Source organism: Equus asinus, chromosome 23 (assembly GCF_041296235.1).
Source record: "Equus asinus isolate D_3611 breed Donkey chromosome 23, EquAss-T2T_v2, whole genome shotgun sequence".
In the NCBI taxonomy this organism is placed as follows: Eukaryota; Metazoa; Chordata; class Mammalia; order Perissodactyla; family Equidae; genus Equus; species Equus asinus.
Window position 1 is genome coordinate 33615428 of NC_091812.1, and position 22872 is coordinate 33638299.

At 37.3% G+C, this 22872-nt stretch overlaps 1 protein-coding gene across 1 annotated transcript in view; it reads left to right on the forward strand.

Annotated features, from left to right (window-relative positions):
• PTAR1 (protein prenyltransferase alpha subunit repeat containing 1) overlaps nucleotides 1-22872 on the forward strand; it is a 42070-nt gene that overhangs the window by 2829 nt on the left and 16369 nt on the right. The window contains exons 2-3 of the mRNA XM_070495939.1: nucleotides 6176-6345; nucleotides 16083-16149. Of these exons, the coding sequence (XP_070352040.1) occupies nucleotides 6176-6345; nucleotides 16083-16149 (237 nt within the window). The remainder of the gene's footprint in view (nucleotides 1-6175; nucleotides 6346-16082; nucleotides 16150-22872) is intronic.

A 22872-nucleotide genomic window follows, 5' to 3' on the forward strand; every position in this document is an offset into this window, starting at 1 on the left:
ATTTTTTATTACTCTGTTAAATATTTACTAAACTCTCACTGTTTATGAAGTGCTGTAGGTACCATCTTCACAGAATGGAATAGGAAGAAGTATAAAATACAGTTCTTGTACGTAAGGCACAGAAATATCTGTGATAATGAAAATGTTCTCTATCTGTCCTATTCAACATGATAGCCACTAGCCATATGTAGCTGTTGAGTGCTTGAAATGTGGCCACTGAATGAGGAACTGAATTTTAAATTTTATTTAATTTTAATTGATTTATACACAGTAGCCACATATGCCTAGTGACAACTATTGCACAGTGCCGGTCTAGCTGGAGACCAGAGACCTACCTGCAGGAGTAGTCAGTTAATCCGCAAAGCAGTTTATGGTAGAGGCTGGGCTAGCAGTACGGTGAGCAAGTGCTGTGTGAGTCTAGTAAAAGTAGAAGGGAGGCTAGGTATGTCTTGGCCAGGGCTCTTAGAGGAGGTGGATTTTGAGCTGAACTTTGAAAACAAGGTAGCATTTACAGTCTCAGGGAGCCAAAGATCACCACAGGGACAGTAAATTAATCCAAAGTAGCAAAATGTGATTGAAAAGATACTGTAGGGCCAGATTTTGGAAGTCCTTGACTGTCTGGCTTAATTTCTTTCATTCCATGCATGCATTCAGCAAAAGAGCACCTCTGTTTTACAGGGATACAATGCTAGCCTCTGTGCATACAGGGCTAGGAGCAGAATGTATGTAGATTGCTGAACACACCACCCATGGTCCCTGCCCTAATGAAACTTTAGACAAATCAACACACAGATTATGAAAAGAACCCAAAAGGATAAGAAAAATACTTCGAAATAATAATAACAGAGACAGGCCTAATTAAATGAGAAGGTCAAGATAGTTCTTAGGAAATAGCAGTTAAATTGAGACATGAGGGATGGATGAGTTGGCTTAGGGAAAATACACTTGTTAGGCAGTGGGTAGGCCCCAATAAAAAATTTTGAGTAAAGGAGTAGTAATGAAAGGCAGTTTTAGATTGTCTGCAAGTTGAACTGAAGAATAGATAACCATAGAGTCTTAATTGTCTCCTTATACTTGGTTTTTATCTATTTATTTAAACACTAGTATAATTGTAAAAGTTTGGAGGTAGAGTCTGACAGTCCTGGATTTGAACCTTGGCTTGTCATTTACTAGCTGGGTAGACTTAGACAAGACTCTTTCTTCATCTATAAAGTGGACTTAATATTCCTACCTTTTAAGATAATTGTGTGGAATAAGTGAAATAGTGTATGTAAAACCTAACACAGAGCATCACATATAATAAACACTCAATATAACAGTAGTAATTTTGGTGGCTGTTTGCTAAATAAGGTCAGTAATATAATTTCAGTTATATACAAAGTTAGTGGCATTTTGAATTGAGAAAGCCTACGAGGTCTCTGAAATATCTTAATTTAGTCACCGTGAAGTTTTATCAATATGCAAGGGTCAAGTCCTTTAGATATTTTGATAAATTTCCTTTTTGGTCATTCTGGAAAGAATTCCAGTTTGAAGGGGAAAAAAAACCCCAAAATAAATATTAGATCAATAAGTTTTGGACCATTTCTTGAATCCTTGGGCTTTTTGTTTGGTCGCTCCACATTACACGGTTCAGTTTTAGTATTTGGGGACCATCCTTTCCTCCCAAAAGGGAAGCTGGTTGATATTACTTTCGTAAATAATAAGTGGGCCTACTCTAATTGATGATGTTTCTGAAAAGTGCAGACAGGAGAAGCTGTCTAAACATGAAGAACAAAGTCAATAGCAGTGTTATATGAACCTTGAACTTCATCTGGAAGGCAGTGAATCCACATTGTAAAGTGAAGCACTCAGAGAGATGTACCATGCTGTGTACAGTCTTTTTAAGTAAATATGTTGGTTCATTCTATGTTGCTGTTCCTTTGGAGCAGCCTTCGAAGGAACCTAAACAATGAGCGTCATGGTATCTCTTTGAGAAGACTAGAATTTGATCACTATTTCAAACCTGCATGTTTTTAGAAACCCTATGACCTTGGTAATGCAGGTATTTACGTGAGTATCCTTGTTAAGTACAAGGAATCTAAATTGCCAGAAACCTAAAAATACAAATAAGTGAAATTTGGTGGTAGTGAAAGCGTTAAAAATTTCTTATACTAAAGAAATAACTGGAGATATATTTGATATTTATAGCATATTTGTTGCAACCATTAAAAATGTAAAAATTAATTATGTAGGAAAATATTTAATGTGAATTCCATTTTAAAAAAGAATTATAGAAGAGTATGTCCAATATAATCCCACTTTTGTAAAATTCTTAGAACAAAAGGGTGTGTACCCAACCATAAGTAGTGGTAGAGGGATGACAAAAGACTTTTTGTTTTTTCCCTGAGTTTTCCAACTTTTCTTGAGTATGAAATTAGAATTTAAATAGCCAGAAATCTAGAAGGAATTAATCTAAATCCTGCTTGCTTTCATGGATGTCTTTATCTTCACTCTAGAGGGTTTTGGGCTAAGTATTAGGAGGTCAGATTTTTAACCTAGCTGCCAGCTGTGTGACCTTGGGTAATCATCTTAACCTCACTGGACCTCAGTTTTCTCATCTGATAAAATGAGAGACTGGAGGAATGAGGTCCCTTCCAATTTTAAAATGATTCTGGAATGCTATTCTAAATTGTCTGAAAAAAAAGTGGACTATGACCTAGGGGACTAGGCATAGAAGTCTGAAGTCAAACACACTGTTATTTGGACGCTTACTGACCTACCTATCTTTATAAAGTAGACGTTATATTTTTAGGAAGCAGCAAAGCGCTGTGTCTTATGGTCAGATAACTTGACAAAGGCTTAACTGTCTTTGCCTCAGCTTCTCATTATCTCTTAACCAAGGAACTTTTCTGGTTGACCTCAGGCTCTTAACTGAATTAATAATAATATACTTTATCTTTGCCTGGCACTGTGTAGCTTACCATATTCTTTACATTGTATTATTTGCTTTTCATACTAGGCAGAAACAGGACAGCATTATTATTCCTGTATTTCAGATGAGGATGCTGGTGGCAAGTAACTTGCCAGATTCACTTTGACTGTGAGGGGTAGAATGGAGACTAACTAGAACCATGGACCTCTGAAAATCAAGTGCTTTTGTCTCTACATCCTACTACCTTTCTTTTAATGTTTTTTTCCTAGTGCTTTATATTCCCTGGTATGACCGTTTTCATTCTCCTTCGATGAGAGTGGTTTCTCATTCAAAATTGAGGTCTATTAGAGGCCGTGACATGAGATATATATAGGTATATGTCACATACTGACAGAGCTGGGAGTGGACTCACTGCATTAGAAAGATGTCAGAGGTCATGTTCTTTTGGAGAGTCAAGAAGCAATATTCTTTGAAAACTATTATTTGAATAGTATCACTGAAGCGCAGTGGTAATCAGCTTTTCAGGAGCAGGTATTGAGCACCTGCTACAGCAAAGCATTCTTGTAGTTTTTAATTGTTTCTTGGACTGATGGTACCAAACTAAAGTTTTTTATTTGTGCAGATGGCTCTGTCCTTTGATTTAGGAACCAAATTATTAGTTGAGCATTTTATTTTTGGTATAAATAGTGAGCAAGGCAGGTTTTTACATGGTGAATTTAAGTAAAAAATCCCTCCATCCCCCAAAACAGAGTATACCCAGAAGGTAAGATTCTTTTCTCCTTGGTACCCTAACATTCATGTTGTTGACTTGCAGTTCTTTGAAGTGCTGTAAGTAGTGATTAGATCTCAGAGAACAGACTTTCTTGAAATAATTACAGTGAGTTTATTTTTTTCTGTAATTCTAGTTTATTTTTTAAATGTTCTATTTTATATAGTAAAACCTGAACACCAGGAAATACCAGAGATTCAGACATACGTTAGTCAGGTGTAGATCTAGATGTGGCTAGTTGTCCTAATAGTGAACTAGATAGAGCTGAGGTTAATATCACCAAATACAAATGCAAAAATATATTTTGAAATCCTAGATGTTGACCTCAGATGCTCTCTTAGCATTGCCTCATTCTTCTGACAGAACTTTATTTATATTACTGGAGTGGCAAATGTTAACATTTTATTATGGATATTGACACAACTCCCCAGCAAAAATATCAGCTCTGTGAAGTCAGGACACCTTGTTTTACTCATTTTTGCATTTTCAGAACCTAACACTGTACCCAGTACATTGCAGTACTCAGAAAATGTTTAGATAATATTGACATGGCATATCAAAACACCTCTGAATCAACTGAGCCAGTTGTCAGGACAAACAGCCTGAGGTCTCAAACTCTGCTTGTGAGTTAAATCAGCTTGAAAGAATGGTTAGTGACTTGCAACCCCTAGGGTACTGCTGTTTATTGATATATCGCTGTGTCACTAATGAAGTGATCAGTAGAAAGTAGGTTACCCTTGAGCTCTCCAGTGTGGAGTGTCCAGGAGGGGTTTCATTTTAGTTCCACAGACTCCCACCAATTCGTGACGGCAGCCTAGCAAAAAAAGAGGACTTTTCTTATAACCTGTAATTAAACAAGTTTCCCCTCTTTGCATCTATCAAACTACTGTCTTGGCACAGGAATTCCAGGGACGTAATAGATGATGTCACACACAGCATCACTAGTTTTCAACCCACTCTAAAAACCATTTCTTTATTTTAAAAAAAAAAAAACTTCAAAAAAAATCAATTTAGACACTCTAAAAATATCGTTATTTATGTCAGCTGCTTTTGTTAAAAAGTTCTTGTTAGTTATTCATTAATTAAAGGAAGGACATACCATTTGAGAAAGAATGCTTCATGTAGGCAAGAATTTTACCCTCTTTATAGTTGAAAGGCACGTGTGTGGGTTTTACAAAAACATTTTTGTATTTGCTGGTTCATTTACTGAACAACTCAACTGCCCTACATATTGTTTATTAAATCTCGGCCTGTAATGTAAATTTTCACCTTAAGCTGAGGTGGATGGAGGGATGTAGATACTGCCTTAGATGAAAATGATCAAATTATGAAATGTATTTGTGTTTTAACAACATTTATTAGTTTCTTTTTAATTCAGAAAAGTAAAAAGGATTATAAAGAAGAAAAGAAAAAATGGCCCACAATCTCATTGACAAGATAACTTTTATTGATAATTTATTTCTGCTCCATGTACATTTATTAGCAGACAAGCATAAATACATTTTTTTTTCCTTTCTTTCTCTCTTTTTTTTGGGGGAGGGGGTGGTCAGGAAGATTCACCCTGAGCTAACATCCGTTTCCAATCTTCCTCCTTTTTTTTTTTTTTTTTTTTTTTGCTTGAGGAAGATTAGCCATCTTTGCTAGTCTTCCTCTATTTTGGATGTGGGATGCCTCCACAGCATGGCTGGTGAGTGGAATAGGTTCATGCCTAGGATCCGAACCTATGAACCCCAGGCTGCTGAAGCAGAGTCCACAGAACTTTAACCATTCGGCCACAGGGCTGGCCCCCAAGCATAAATACATTTATTGACATTTTTTAAAAATAGAAATAATACATACAAGTGATTAGAAAATTTAAACTGTATAAAAATAAAATCCTTCCTCTCCTTGAAAGAAATTTTTTAATGCATATATGTATCTCTTAAAAAATATATACAGAAGGCTTTGTGCTGTACATTGTGTTTGGCATTTTGCTTTTTTTGTTTCATATGTCTTGGCACCATTCCCTACCAGCATATGCAGATCTACCTCATTTTTTACACTCTGTTACACGGAGAAGCCACATTTATTTTACCAGTTTTGTATTGATACACATTTAGATTGTTTCCAGTTTTGTTGCAGTGTTGCAGTAAACATCCTGTTGCTATATCTCAGCATAGGGTAATTTCTGAGCAGTAGAATTGCCAGGTCAAAGAGAATGTACATTTAAAATTTTGAAAGTCATTTTCAGATTTCCATCCAAAGATTAGATCAATTTTCTTTCCTGTTAACAGGGAGTACAGCATACTGATTTTCCCTTACTCTTGTCAGTATTAAAAAACTGGTGTGTATTTTTTTTTTTTTTTTTTAGTTTCTACCAATCTAGTAGGCGAGCTAAATAATATTTTTAAGAAAGGGAAATATGTGAATTTTTAAAAAAATACTCTAGGATTTGAAAAATTTTGAAAGGGCTAGTATTCTTAACTTTAATTCTTTTTCGTGTTTTATATATTAAGAGATGAAATTGGCCTGATCCCATGTCCTGAAGCAAGGTATAACCGGAGTCCTATAGTCCTGGTTGAAAACAAACTTGGTGTGGAGAGCTGGTGTGTCAAGTTCCTTTTACCGTATGTCCACAACAAGCTCCTTTTGTACAGAACAAGAAAGCAATGGCTGAACAAAGATGGTAAGTATGAACTCTGTCCTCCTTTGGTTTGTAGAAGCAGCATGGAATAAAGTGGGAAGAACCCTCTCTGAGTGTTGGCATTCCTGGATTCTAGTTCTGGCTCTTTCATGCACTCCCGGGCAGGTCCCCCACTTCTCTGTCGAGTGGGGAGTTTACACTCATCGGTAGTTTTCAAATTTTGCATCCATAAGTGATTGTATGGAAGGTGCTTCAAACAGGGTGCCAGGCCACCTACTGCAACCTGAGTAGGAAATTGGAGCAATTCTTTTTTTTATTGTAGTTGACATACAATAGTATGTTAGTTTTAGGTGTACAGCACAGTGATTCGACGTTTATATACATTACGAAATGGTCACCATGATAAATCTAGTAACTATCTGTCACCATAAAATTAGAGCAATTCTAACTTTATCTTTTTATGCATTGGGGTCATTTATAAAATTTTATTTGAAGAAAACATCCTGTGGCTAAAAAATGTTTGAAAATCACTGAAGAGGGCTCTGGTGCCTACAAGCTCAGATTTCTAATCCTTTCATACTTTATGAGCAATAGAACACATTGTGGTAGCAGTCCGAATGAGATAATGGAGGCGTGATGGTGGTAGTTATGCTGCGAACCAGCTCAGTGATTTATGAAGGTGAATCTCGATTAGCTCCGGCCCTCTGTGTCCTGTTCCTATGCTAATATGAGCAAAAGAAAACCACCCCAGCATTCGCTTCTTCCACTCCTCTGAGATAGCTCTTTGCTGCGTCAGACAATTCGTCCCACCTGGTCTCTTTTCTTAGTTCTCCGCTTATATGTGATATTAAGCCTCCATGTGCACAAATTCTCTTTACTTTTTAGGTAAAAGTAAGACTTGAGGTCTCACTTTTCTGGAGAGTCATCCAAGATCGCGTTCTGAACTGTTTTTGTAAAGCTCCTGTCCCTTCCCACATACAGCAGTACCTTAAAAGTGCTCAGTATGCTTGGTGGCTAATTTGGACTGAGAAATTTGTTTCCTAGAGAATTTTAATTACCAGTTCAGTAGCCATTACCAAGGGCCTACTCATAACTGAAGCTGTTCTAAATACTTTGTGGGATAAAAGGTGAAAAGTACATGTTCCCTTTACTCAAGAAGCTTACAGTTGAGTGAAAAACAATCGCTTTGTGGAGTGTTGCCAAAGGTATGACATACCGATTTCCTTGTATTCTCTCAGTATTGTCCTTAACATACTGCATTATAGGTTAATAGCACTTTTCCTTGTTTAAACCAGTAGAAAAGGAGTCTGATTTGAAGATGTAATTTGAAATAGTTTCTATTTTCTGTGTTTCACTCAATTAGTCCTGTGACATATATTTCTTCATTATAAGGCTATGCCTGAGTTTATAGCATAGCTTAAGTTTTTGGCATAAACTTAAAGGTAAGGATATTTATCTGTTGTCAGGCCCTCTTTTGTTGTCCATTCCATAACTCTGTAGTAGATTTCGGTAACATTAAGGTGCAAAGTAACACCATATGAATCCATCGTTTTTTTTTGCCAAACAAAACTGTATTCTGTATGTTCTGGTACACAGAAATGTATAATTGAACCAATACATAACTAACTCGGGGCCGGGAGACAGAAGATTCTCTTGTAGAGAAGAAACAGTGTGAATTTTAAAACATCAAAGGCTATTATTGTTTCAGATCATTATTTTTTGCACGTTTTTGTAGGCTAGCCTAACCTGCCTTCTTCCTGTAGCCTTCCACGTCCTTCTCTCCATTTTTCCCTGTCTGCAGGCTTTGCTGAATCTCCTCATCACGTCGTTTTAGTCTTGATGGGCCCTGGAGGACCCAGACAGAAGAGCAAATGGTTCAGCTCACTCACACAAACGGAACATTGAATTCTAACACAGCTGTGCCTGTGTACAAAAGTAGCTTGATTTTATTCTAACCTTTTCCTCCTGGAAGCAGTTTTCAGCTTCACTTTTTTGGTGGGTGGGGACAGCATGATTTAGTGTGGTATCATATACTACTCAAGTTGTGTATTGTATTATTGGTAAAAATATGGAAGTGAATGTCTGATTTGACAGAAAAAGATAGCTGAAGATGCTAACGTAAGAGTATTCTGCCAGATTTGTGAACTGAAGCAATTAGAACACAGAGGTGAATCTTGCTAAAAAAAAAAAGTAAAAAATATTAGGAAAAAGCAGTTACTTCATGAAAATGCTGTATGTTTAAAGCTGTTTTTATAGAGAATATATGTATAAAAAGAGCCAAGTGAAGAAAGCTGGCAATTTAAGGACAATTTCAGAAATGTCAGTGTCTGTGTGATTGATCATGCCAAAATCCTAGGCATCTCTGAAGAATGTATTCTGTAACTGAAGGTGACCTTTATTTTGGGGATAGATTTTTTTTGTTTTAACCAAACTGAATTCATGCTCTCATTAATGTGCTGAATTCCTTAGATGTTTGGAGAGCATCTCTATTAGTCAGGATTCTCCAGAGAAACAACCAGTAGAAAATTTATGTATTTGTAAGGTTTTATATAAATACATATAAAAGATTTATTGTGACAAATTGGCTCACGTGATGATGGAGGCTGAGAAGTTCCATGATCTGCTCTCTGCAAGCTGAAGAGCCAGGAAAGCCGGTGATGTAATTTAATCTGAGTCTGAGGGCCTGCGCACCAGGGGAGCCAGTGGTTCAAATCCCAGTCTGAAGGCTGGAGAAGATATGATGAGATATCCCAACTCAAGCAGACAGACAGGAAGTTAAAAAAGATGGTGAATTCCTCCTCCTTCCTCCTCCTGTTCTATTCAAACCCTCAACAGATCGGATGATGCCCACCCACGCTGGGGAGGGCTGTCTGCTTTCCTGAGTCTGCTGATTCAACTGCTAATCTCATCTGGAAACATCCTCACAGACACTCAGAAATGTTTAATAATGTTTAACCTGGGCACCCCATAGCTCGTCAAGTTTACCCATAGTTTAACCAAAACTGACCATCTTAGCATCACTGTTTAATTACTTAGAGAGACTGATTTTTTTAAAAAGTCTGCCCCAGTAATAGCCATATTGAGTATGCGAGAGGAATGTTACTGTAGTCTTGACTTTTGAGAAATCTGACAAAAACAAAAATCACGAGAGATGTCCACAGCATTGGAGTCCTGACTGGGCAGAGCTCTGTCCCGTGCTGTCTCCCCCAGTGTGCCCTTCTGCCATCTTCTTCTGTTCCTCCCTCTTTCTCACAAGCTCTGCTCCATATCTGAGCTAGCTCTTTAAAAACCATCTTCTGCTCTCCATTTCTTGTATCTCCTCTGGACAAATGTTATCATCTCATGACTGGTCTACCCCATTTTCAGTCTTTCGTCTGTAATCCTTGTCCATCATGTCACTAGCCAGTCATTTCAAACAACACTTCTTAGAAACAGTTTGAGGGATGCTTTTCTGAAATATATATCTGTTCATCTTATTTCCTGATGCCTACAGGGTCAAGGTGGAGTTCAAACTCCTTGGCATGGTATTCAAGGTTGTTCACGATCTGTCTGCAGCCTATGTTACCAGCCTTTTCCTCTTCTTTCTATTCAGCATCAGGGGTTGTAGATTCTCAGCCCCCAGGCTGAAGCTAGCCTGCAGATAATATTTCGTTTTGACTTGTATAATGTTTTTAAAATTAGTTATAATTAGTTGGATAAAATTTAAAATCATGATGAACTTTTTTCTTGTTTCTTATTTTTTTTGTTGTTGAGGAAGATTGTCCCTGAGCAAACATCTGTGCCAGTCTCCCTCTACCATGTATGTGGGATGCTGCCACAGCATGGCTTGATGAGTGATGTGTAGGTCCGTGCCTGGGATCTGAACCTTGGAACCCTGGGTTGCTGAAGCATAGCGCATGAAACTAACCACTGTACTTCTGGGCTCTCCCAGGATGAACTTTTAAAATTAGGATGGAAATCTGGATTTTTGTCTTCACTTGAAAAATCAGAAGCTTTGGGTGCATAAGCTTCTGCATGGCAACGATTGGCTAAGGCTCATAGCCTCAGCTTTTCTTGACTAGGCAAGGCTGTCCCAGTTTACTATAACCTCCTCATGTCCTTTAGACACTGAGACAGAGTATCAGTTGCTGCTTATCAACAGATTTGTTTTACTACTTTTTTGAGCTTCATTTGAACCCTAGAAGCATTTGAATTTGCAGCCGTTTGATATGCATTCCCACCACAACATACACTGTTCCATTCTTTGACTTTGCTCTGTACTGTTGCCTTACTTTCATGCCTTTCCTAAGGCCATGATCATGTCTTATGTTGTCATCGTTGTGTTTGCCAGCACACACGCACACACCTGTGAGGCCTCTGCTCCAGGAAGCAGCGGTTACTTCTCCACACTCCTTTGGAGTCCTTTATTCAGACTGCTTGCATAGTACCACTTACCATACTTTTTCATAGTTGATTATTTAAACGTTTTTCCCAGCTAGATTGTGAGTTTGTTAGGAAGAGGGTTTATGGCTTGTCTTTATTTACTCCGCACCTTTATGTGTTCAATAGACATTTGTCAAATAAGTAACGGGTTTGGTAAGCAAGAGTTTTTAGCTTAGTCTGGTTATCAGTTCAATAACGATATTCTGTAATAAACAGGGCCTTTCTGGTGTTTACCACATAACTTTACCTCAAGCCTCTCTTGTGGTAACCTGAATTTCTTTTAGAGGAAGAGATTAACCAATACAAGTTGACCTTGTGTTTATTTCTAGATGCATGAAAACACATCTGCGTCAGAGACAGTTGTCAAACCCAGTGACTGTTACCAGGTGACTGCTGGTTTTGAGCCATTTCCAGAATTTAATGCAGCAAGGAAGCATATTGATTTTTCTCTGACTTTTCTGTACCATCCTTATATTTTCTCCTTGTTACAGCTGGAATTTAGCTACTTTCCTGTGTATAATGTGCCCTGATCATTTCCTCCTTGTGATATGATGATGAGTTAGTCATATCTTGGAGTGTGTGTAGCAGAGGAAAATTTATTTGCTGATATATATTCTGGTGTTTGGGGAGAAAGCTGTTTAACTTCAAGAGACTATAGGGGTATCAGTAGCTCCCATATTCTGGGTAAAACTGCAGGAAATGTTACATAGTTGATGAAACATGGATAGTGAAATAATTATAGTCAGCTGGTGATTACACATGTTTATCTTTAGATCTTTGGTTCAGTCCACACTCAAAGAGGGCAAAGTAATCGTAGACAGTGTGCTGGACTGGAAAGAGCATCTGCTTTGCAGGGACCAGACCTGGTTTAGATTCACCTAAGACCAGATTTAGATTCAGTCATCAGCACACTTAAGTCACGTAGCAGTGACTGCAGGCAAATTACTTAACCTCTTCCTATTTCCACACCAAAAGAAGGGAATTCTACTAGGTCTCAGAGGCTTGTTGTGAGGATCCCATGAATTAGTGTGTAAAGCACCCAGCATGGTGCTTGGCTTGTGGCAGGCTCTCGAGAAACACTAGTTTCCTTCCGTTTAGCTGGAGCCAGTGGGGAGGAAGAGCAGAAAAATACATGTAATTCAGGAAGGATTCTGTATGTCCAATATTTCTGACCTAGTTATTTCTCCTGCTTCTCCTTTCAACGTCTTCTTCGGGGGGGACCTTGCAGTAAAGGAAGTGTTAGTTTGATTAGCCTTCCTCTCTCTTCACACAGCCACAAATGAAAAGTGGGGACGTAGGTATTTTCTGTTTATTTGTTAGTTTTGCCTTGTGCTCCTGTATAGCATTATGTCTCTCAGAGGATGAACTTATCTTCATTTATGTGGCAGGGAGGAGAGTTGCAGCTACCACTGGTCACACACGTTTTTTTTTTTTTTCAATGCAGAAAAGGAGAGTCCAAGGGACTAAATACCAGTTTAGCTAAGTAGAGTAATGGATGTTGAAAAATTGTAGGCTTCAAAAGAAATTCTAGAGACCTTCCCATCGTGCACAAATATTTCCCTATAACCACTTAACTGTCAAGTTGTTTTTTGTTATTGTTGCTTATTTTACAAGTTTAGAAATTTGGACAATTTCACAATAGGAAGCACTGCCTCATTTCTAACTTCTTTGATTAATTGATGTTGAAAATACTAATTTGTTGGTTGGTAAGTAGCAATGGTGTTTAGTTAAGAGCACTCAATGTGTGTCAAATAACTATGGAGAAATGGAATGAATTTTGTTGCTCACAACACTGAGGTTGATGTTATCATCCTCATTTCACAGATAAGGAAACTGAAATTCGTTTATGTTGTGTAGGCAGTAAGTGGAGAAGCTGGGATTTGAACCCAGGTGTTGTGGCTATAGGCTTATGCAGTTACCACTCCTCTATGGTGTGCGTAGATGTGGGACTTCTTTTGGGCAGGAGCCATATTTTTCTCATCTCTGATGTATTAGAGAAGACCTACCTCCAAAAAATTATAGTCTCATCAGGAGGATAATGTTTATGCAAGATCAGTAACCAAGCAAGATATACACAGAGCGTAGAGATGAAAGATTGCCTCCAGCTAGGTAGGTCAGGAAAGCCTTTATGAAGAAAGATGCCTTCCTTTTTTTTTTTTTTTTTTTTTTTTCATATTTAGAGTCAGAAGGACATTTCTGGCAGAGAGAGCAGCAATCAAGTAAATCTGATTTATATCCAAAGGAGAGAAAGTAAAGGGTGTGTTTAGAGAATGCTGGGGTTTGGTTCAGGTGGAGTGTAGCATGTGAGGGGAAAGTAGTGGGAGGCCAGGCTGAGGAGGAGATTGGGACTGGACTCTAGTCTCCTGGTACCTTTCTCCAGCACCCTGTGCTCTAGTCACCCTCTGGTACCAGTAACCTTTTGGAGAGCACCCTGTATGTGAACTCTATGTCTTTTGCTGATACTTTTTTCCCATGGTCTGCAGTGCCCTTTCCTGCCTTATTCTTTTATGGCCTTCCCTGGCGCTCCAGTAAGAATTAATTTGCAGCTTCTTTGGTGGTCCCCAAAATGTGGTATATATTTTTACTTCACAATTATTTCATCTTATATAATTAGTAGTTTGTATGTTCTCTCTAACTAAAGGTTAACCATCTAGAGGGCCAGATCAGGTCTTATTTATCATTGTATCTATTCTCTCAGTCCTAAGGGCCCAGTTTAATCTTTGCAGATAGTCAATTCTTGGAATATCTGTGGAATTAAATGAATAATGGTATAGAAAATTGTATTTATTTTCCCTGGCAAATATTAAATTAGTGCCAAAACTACCAAGATTAAACGAATCTGAAGAGGTTCATTAGACTGCTTTTTTTTTTTTTTTTTTTGAGGAAGACTAGCCCTGAGCTAACTACTGCCAGTCCTCCTCTTTTTTGCTGAGGAAGCCTGGCCCTGAGCTAACATCGTGCCCATCTTCCTCTCCTTTATCCGTGGAACGCCTACCACAGCATGGTGTGCCAAGCGGTGCCATGTCCGCACCTGGGATCTGAACTGGCAAACCCTGGGCCGCCGAAGCGGGACATGCATACTTAACCGCTGGGCAACTGGGCAGGCTCCCATTAGGCTATTCTTTATAGATATATTGTTTATGCATGTAATGACTTGCAAAGAGGAGGATAGAGGTCAAAAATAAATATGTGCTAATCCCACCCTTTTTTGCTCATTTGTTGAATGTTATACTCAGTAGTAATGAAATCATGGGCTCACAATAAGTGTTAATTCATGGTTAAGAATGGAATAACTTATTTTCTTTTTCACTATTTTAAATTGTGGCTATTTTAAAATGACTATAGGGATGTATTTATGTGTATTCTTAGATTTTAAAAAGTTTATCTTATACACTGAGAATGTCCCAATTATTTGTTGTAGATACACATTTCATTGCAGTATAATTGAGTTATTAGAAGCATTCAGATGCTGACTTTGCCACATACTAATTGGATGACTATGGGCAAATTGCTTAAACTCGCTAAATGTCAGTTTCCCTGTTTGTAAAATGAACTAAGAATATCTTGGACTGTGGTTGTGAGAATTCAGTGAAATAATGTAAGTAAAGTATTTATTATTGAACCCGATAAACAATGCTAAATAATTATAACAATTACTTTTATTATTTTATTTACTTAGCATTTAACATGAGCTTGGTAGAGATTATCTTTATTGGTATGCCCTACGTTGATCATCCTAATCCTGGAATTCTCTTTTCAGTTTTAGTAAAATGAAGGTAATATGTCTAAATATTATTGATTTTATTCTATTAAATATAGGGTTATGGAACTTACGTGACTAGGAATTCTGTCAAGACTATAATAGATAAATAGCTAGTGAATATGAATAGGCTGCTCATAAAATGAAAGTAGAAAATAGTAAACAAAAATGAAAAAATGTTTATATTAATAATTACAAACTAAAAATGTAAATTAAAACAGAAACAAAATACAGTGTTTTATCTGCTGCATTCATTTTTTTAAATAGTCATGTGCCACATAATGACGTTTTGGTCAACGACAGACCGCATATACGACAGTGAGCCCATAAGATTAGTCCTGTGTAGCCTAGACATGTGGTAGGCTATATAACATCTAGGTTGTGTAAGTACACTCTGTGATGTTTGCACAGTCATGAAATCATCTTAACGATGCATTTCTCAGAACATATCCCTGTCATTAAGTAACACATGATCATACAATTATATAGGTCATAGTTACAGGAACCTAAGTATTCTCATGTTACTCTTGGCAATATAAATAGATACAGTCTATTTGGAGGACAATTCGGAAATGCTTAGTAGGAGCCATACTGATATTTATATTGTTTGACGTAGTTCTGCTCCCGAAAATATATCCTAAGAAAATAATCTATGAGACAAAAAGTATATTTAAAAATGTTTGTAGGGCTGGCCTGGTGGTGTATCGCTGAAGTTCCCCTGCTCCCCTTTGGTGGCCTGGAATTCACAGATTTGGATCCTGGATGTGGACCTATTCATCAAGCCATGCTGTGGCAGCATCCCACATACAAAATAGAAGACGACTGGCACAGATGTTAGCTCAGGGCCAATATTCCTCACTAAAAAAAAAAAAAAAAGTTTGTAGCAATGTTATCTATAACAGTAAAAAACAAACAGAAAGCAGCCTAAAGAATAAGATAAATGATGTATATTAAACTAAGGGTTTGTTACAGCTGTTAAAAATGCATACTGTAGCAATATAGGAGAATGCATATAAAATAATATTGAATAAAAAAACAAAATTGTACATTTATCTTTGCTATATCTATGTGAAAAGCTGTGTGAGAAAGTATAATCTTTGCAGGGGAATGTAAATGAATTGCGTTAAGTAAGTTGGGTTACAAGCGATTTTTTTTTCCCCTTTTGAAAATTTGCACATAGTTCTTGAAATATTTGTGGAATTAAATGAATAGTGGTATAGAAATTGCATTTTTTCTCCTTGTTAAATATTTAATTAGTACCAAAACTAAAAGAATGGATAGGTTAATTTGATTATTCTTTATAGGGATATTCTGTGGTAAAGTTATTTCAGCGTCAACTTTTAAAAGAGTTACACTTATAAGTAGAAGAAAATCTTGAGGATAATGTTCCTATTCCTGACAGTGTAGAACAAAGTATCTGTCATTAAAATCATTATAACATGAAATATTTTTAGTGAAATGTGAGATATACATATGTGTATGTGTGTATGTGTATATATAAATAAAAATATAAAATAAAGGGGACTTTAAAAGAAAGAGAAGCCGAACTTTAAAGGGTAGGACTATTTGTTTTTAATATGACTTCTCTTTATTTTAGAATTGATAGATGTCACATGCACCCTGCTGCTTCTAAACCCAGACTTTACCACTGCATGGAACGTGAGGTACGTCATTCTCATCAGTGATAAAATGAAATTGCCCAAGTTTCTGAAGACATATAAGCCCCATGAGTTTAGTGTTTTGAAAAATGAAAAATAAACCATATATCCATGGCATCTTACACTTATTTCTTCTCCTGATTCTTTATAATATCTCCATTACAATTCTGACATACGTTGTGCCCCTCTTTGCATGTTTGTGTCTGTTCTCTGTAAACTTTGCCCGAAATACGGATTGTCAAGTTTAATTACAGTGTGCCGTTTGAGACATGCTTTTATTTTCTTTCCTTTCTAGGGGGATGGGGCAGTCAGCATAATTGGTTGGACTGTAGGACGTTAGTATATTTGAGAAGCAGGGCAGCGCAGTGGACAGTGTGGAGGAGGAGGCAAGGCTACGGACGTTTCGTCTCAGTTTAGTCCCTAACACTGTGACCTCTTGAAGTCTCTGACGCTCATTTTTTTGGAGAGGGATTATATTTTATTCATATCTTAAGTTCTTTAATTCTGATTGTTGTAGCTTTCAACACAAAATACTTTATAGAAATATTAAAATTCAGACCAGGTTTATTTTTTCATTGAAGTTCTTTCAGTCAATGTGTATGGTTTTAAAAAATTGGTAGTCCCCTAGATTAACACAAATTCTCTTAGAGGACAGCAGGATCCAAATTATGGATAAATAAAAGTGAAGTCTTGTTGAACATTGTGAATGCGTTTTAAGTTTTCCTATGAGAAAGAGCCATAGATTATAGCTCTTTATCTTTAATGACTTAAACAATACTTTATTTAGTTTTCTGTGTATTTCAAGCAAGGCTACATTCTGAGATAGTGTTTTATGATACCTACTGAATTTTCTATTTGTAACTGATTTTTAAAAATTTAGGTAACTCCTATTGTATGTCTTGTTAAAATTGTCTTTTGAATAATTAATGATCAGATATTTAGAGTCCAGGGTAAGAAAAGTATTGAATGATGTATAAGGCTTTAAAAATTTACATAGTTTTAGAATTGTGATTTTCTTTTATGGAAAGCACCACAGTGGTTATGGAATAAACTAATGTTTATGAATGGCTACTATATTCCTGGGACCATAGTACAACTTTATATGTTATCTCATTTAATCCACACAGTACTTGACAACATTTGTTCACTCATTCATCAAATGTTGGTTGATTAACTACTATGTACTGGGTTCTAGGCACCAGGAATAGAGCCATAAACAGAACAAACAAAAATCCCTGTGCTTATGGAGTTTTCATTCCAGTAGAGGAAGAAAAGCAGTAAGGACATTAATAAGTAAAATCATAGTAGATCAACTGTTGGTAAATCCTATGGAACAAAAGTGGGGAAGGCCAGAAAGAGGATGGAAAGAGTGGTACTGCAGTTTAAATAGGGGAACATCTGAGCAAAGACTGGCATGAAGTCGGGGATCAATCTTTGTGGATTCTGGGGTAAAAGTAGCATTAAGTGGAGGGAACAGCAAGTGGAAACGCCCTCAGTCATGCCTAAAATGTTCCTGGGTGTTCTGGGACAGCAAGGAAGCCAGTGTCACTGGAGTAGCATGAATAAGGGAGACAGTAACAGGAGATGAGGCCAGAGAGTCAATGGGCCACATCTCATAGGGCTTTCTAGATCTTCGTAAGCTGCTCTGGGAACTTCAGCTTTCATTCTAGGTGAGACAGAGAGTCACTGAGGTTTTCAAGCTGAGGAGGGACAGTGTCTTCCTTAGGTTTTAAAACCCTGGCTCCTGTGTGCAAAGTAGACTGCAGGAGTGCAGGCAGTGGTTAGGGAGGGACTGCAGTAATTCAGGTGAGAGATGGTGGTGACTTGATGTGGAGCTCACCAGTAGGAGTGGTGAGAAGTATTAAGATTCTCACTGTATTTTATAAGCTATACAAGCTTTGACTATATTTAATAAACTGATTTTAAAGACACAGGATGAATTGGATATGAGAGAACAAAGAGGGTCCAGGCTGACTCTGGTTTTTGGCCTTGGCACCTGAAAGGATGGAGTTAGCATTAACTGAATTGGGGATGCCTGGAAGAGGAGCAGATGGGAGTGGGGGTCGGGGGCAGTGGGAGGGGTGCAGGCTGGAAGTCACGAATTCAGTTTGGGACATGTTAGGTTTGTATCTAGGTAGTTGTATATGAATCTAAAATTCAGATGAGAGTTGTGGGCCAGGTATAGATTTGGGAATCACTAGAAAATGTATAGTATTTAAAGCCATGAGATTGTTTGAGATACCCAACAGATGGGTATAAATAGGGAAGAGAACCAGTCCAAAGACTGAGCACTGGGACACTACAGGTTTCTAGAGTTGCACAATCCAGTATAGTAGCCACTTGCCACATATGGCTTGAAATGTGACCATTCTCAATTAAGATGTGCTGTAAATGTAAGCTATGCATCAGATACCAAAGACTACTCAAAAAAAAAAAACATCTTAATAATTCTTATATTGATTACATGTTGAAATTATAACATTTTGCATATATTGAGTTAAATAAATGTATTACTTTACACTTGTTTTGAATGTAGCTGTTAAAAAATTTTAAATTACATGTGGCTCCCCTTCGTGACTCACATTGTATTTCCATCGGACAGCACTGCTCTAGAGTTTGCAAGGTGAGGGAGAATCAGCACTGGAGGCTTTAGGACGGCAGCACAGACTTACAGCCGAGAGCTTTCTTAAGGGCAGGGACCACGTGCGGTTTTATTTCCCTTTGTTTCCCTAGCATCTCACACTCTAGTGCCTGGCGCATGATAGATACTCAGTTTGCAGACTGGGCACTGAAAGAATCAGTGAAAAAGAAATGAGGGTAATAATAGAGAAGCGGGAGTACCATTTCTATTCATGTTCTCATATTCCTCATCATTAAAGAAGAGTTGAAAATCCTCCAACAAAAAGAGATTCTCACTAGCATAATGTATATGCATACAGACATATGTATTATTCATTGTATATTCTGTAAGGCAGTTCAGTATAGGAGAAAGAACCTAGTCTTAAAACATATGGATCTTAGTACTGTTATCATCAGTTAGCTAGAAGTTGACTTTGGACAAAACCTTTAACTTCTCAAGAGTTTTAGTATACATATCTGTGCAATAAAAGATTTGAACTAGGTGATATTTTTATGATTCTTCTGAAACTGTTTTTTGATTATGTGTGGTTTGGTCTTATGAAGGGAAATTGCTCCATAAATCTAACTTCAGTGATGTTAATAGCAGTTGATCTTGAAAATTGTTCCAGTAAGATGACTAGTAAAGTTTTGTGCTAGATGAGTAGAAAGGAAATCTTGATTTTTAAAAAATCCATTGTGGGCATGCATTCTAGTAAATTCTAATTTGTGTTAGTAAGATTGACTGACTTTTGAAGATAGAGAATCATGAATATATTTTGACCAAAAAACAGCCAGCTTTGGAAGTAACCCTGTAAGTTCCATTACAAATCAAGTACTTAACTCTTTATGTTTAATTGTTAGTGTATTTCTTCTGCAGTAATTCTGAGAAGCATTGAGTGATTTTTACTGTATTTTATCAGCTGCTAAAAGATGGTATAATACATTGGTAGTTCAATTTATAGATGTTGCAGGCTTAGGGAAAAAAATAGGGGCAAGAGTAAGGTTTTGAACTGATCTCCTGTGATTACAGTGAGTGATGCATGTAATTTTAAAATCCAGCTGATTATAGAAAAAAACGACTGGTACTTTTTTTGTTTTGAATTTGCTTTGAAAATTGGTGAATTACTTGATGAAAGAGGTGGACTTCATAATAATGTCCTATTTTTTCGTCAGTCTGTGAACACAGAATAAGCAGAACATCTTTGAGCAATTAGAATAGTTGACACCCAGCCTCAGTGATTCATGTCCTTTACTCATGGCCTGTTGATTTAAATTGGTAACCTTATTTTATGCACATTTATGTTTGGTTCTGAAACTTTGAGCTTGGAGACCTTGAGCAGGTTACTGGATCTCTCCCAACTTCACTTTTCTCATCTGTAAAATTAAGATAATTTTAGGTAGCACCATATGAAACTTGTTTTTGTAGATCAAAAATGATTAAATGCAAGCATGTAAGATCTAGTTTCTATCACCATTCTCTAATAAAAGGAACTGGGCTTCTTGGAGAAATGGCTGAGTCTAGGACCAGGGCAGGAAATATACAGGATGAGCCTAGAGCATCATATAGAGCCAAAAAGTAAGGAAGTGCTCAAAAACAATATGATGGGGCTGTGTCAAAGGGCTTCTGGTAGCCAAAGCTGGAACCATTTGAGCAAGAAATTAATGTAGTACTGTATTATACCCCAGAGTATAAAATGAATATCTGTAAGTCCATACTGACATAAATAAATGATTGATAAACAAACAAATAAATAGGAGACAATAGATGAATCTCCCATATAGAAGAATTCCAAATAATTTATCTAGAGAACCTCCCTCAGGGAGATGGAGCATAACTCCCTACTCAAGTGTGACTTCCTTCCAAAAAGTACAGTGGAGAAACCTGGCATACACTGCCTCATCCAGGTAATCAAGGTCAACATGAGCAGTGGCAAATCGTGCTGATACTATGTGCTCCTGATATGATGTGATGAAAATGGCATTTTACCTCTGTGGTCTCTTCCTCCTCAAAACCCATAACTCTTGTCTAACCATGAGAAAAACATCATATAGCATACCTAATCAGTACTCCTCAAAACTGTCAAGGCCATCGAAAACAAGGTATCCCTGAGGGGCCGAGAGGAGCCTAAGGAGGCATAACAACCAAATGTAATATGCTACCCTGGGCAAGACCCTGGAATAGAAAAAGGACATTTGGTAAAAACTAAGGAATTCTGAATAAAGCATGACTTCCAGTAGTAACCTGTCAATATTGGTTCATCATTTGTGACAATTGCACATAATGGCATAAGATGTTAATCGTAAAGAAAACTGGGTACAGGGCATCCAGGAATTCTCTATACTATCCTTACAACTTTTCTATAAATTAGAAACAGTTCTAAAATAAAGTTTATTTTAAAAAACAGTTAGCAATTGAATATTGGCAGTTCCATATGGTTCAATATAATACTTACAGGATTGTAGAATTAAGTTAGATAATGTATGTAAATCACTTAATGCAGTACCTGGCTCAGGAGAACTGTTCAATAAATGGTAGTTTTTATGAGGATGACTTTTATTATTATCATTGTTATTTCAGGCAGAATAACTGAAGATTGAGAAAGAAAAAAAAGGTGGCATTTCTTCTTTTTTTTTTTTTTGAGGAAGATTAGCCCCTGAGCTAACATCTGCTGCCAATCCTCCTCATTTTGCTGAGGAAGACTGGCCTTGAGCTAACATACGTGCCCATCTTCCTCCATTTTACATGTAGGACACCTGCCACAGCATGGCTTGCTAAACGGTGTGTAGATTCACACCCAGGATCCAAAAAAGTGAACCCCGGGCTGCTGAAGCAGAACGTGCGAATTTAACCGCTGCGCCACCAGGCTGGCCCCAAGTGGCATTTCTTTATTCAGTATTTACAGTGTGCCAAGTACGGAGCTAACCAGTGGAGATTTACCCACAGCCAGATACACATGGCCCCTGGGCTCCTACACATCTTGGATAGAGTGACAGCAGAGAGAAGTCATAACTAATAGTTTAAGATGGAGAGAAGACAGAAAAACTTAAAAATATAAAATAGACTTTGCAGAAACATAAAAGCACAATACCTCCTATAGAGAAAACACGCCCCTCATATTAGTGACCCCTGGAACTTCCCATGGGTGTTTTTTAGCTCCAGCACAAAAGCTGATTTTCCTAACAATGAACCGTAGTCTTCAAGGGAAAGTGATGAGATTTTTCATATACTGTTTAATTGGTAAGTGAAATATGCAGCAAAAATTTTAAAGGAGTAACTTTTATTGTTTGAACAATCTGCTAATATGGAAAACCTCATTGGTCTTATAATTCTACTTTTTGTTGTTTCTTAAAACTTCGTTAGTCTGCTCCCTTCTCCCACCTTTTAAACAAGTCAGCCCTCACATGATTTCATCCTAGACCAGGTTGCACAGGCCACATGGCACTGTTCCTTCCACCCTGCTCCCTCCGCCCCAAACAACACGGTGCCTTCTCCTTTCCTAGTCAGTTTTCCCCACATTTATTTGATGACGGTCGCTTCATTCCTTCTCCCTCTTAGCAACGTACCACCTGAGGCTTGTAGGATGAATATCGAAGCCTGCTAGTTCAAAATGCCTGAAAATAAAGCCACATCAAATTTAAGGCAGTACTCCATTTCCTCAAAAAGTCCAAAAGTATGTTTTTAGGCTGTTATCAGTATGTAAACTTTAAGGTATGTGCATGAAATAAGCAAATATCTTCTTATGATATTTAATTTTTCGATTTAGTTACCTTCAAAATAACATTATGTGAAATACTTTATAAATTCTTCAGCTCCATACTCAGATTTCATTAAGCAATTTAATTCAAATTCCTCACCTGGCTTATCACCGTCGGTGACTTTTTTAAGTCATCTAGCACGGTTTTCCAGAACACATCACGTTTACTGACATCTGAGTGAGATGCAGAGCTTTTTGAATCCATGTGTGACTGGAACTTTTATCTCAAGCCAGATTCCTTCTTAAATACTTCAGAGCAATTGATTTTCTTATTGTATCTCTAGTTATGTGATAGCCATAACTTAACCACTTAGCGTACTTCTTTTTCAAGGGATCTTTAAAAATCTTGTTCATG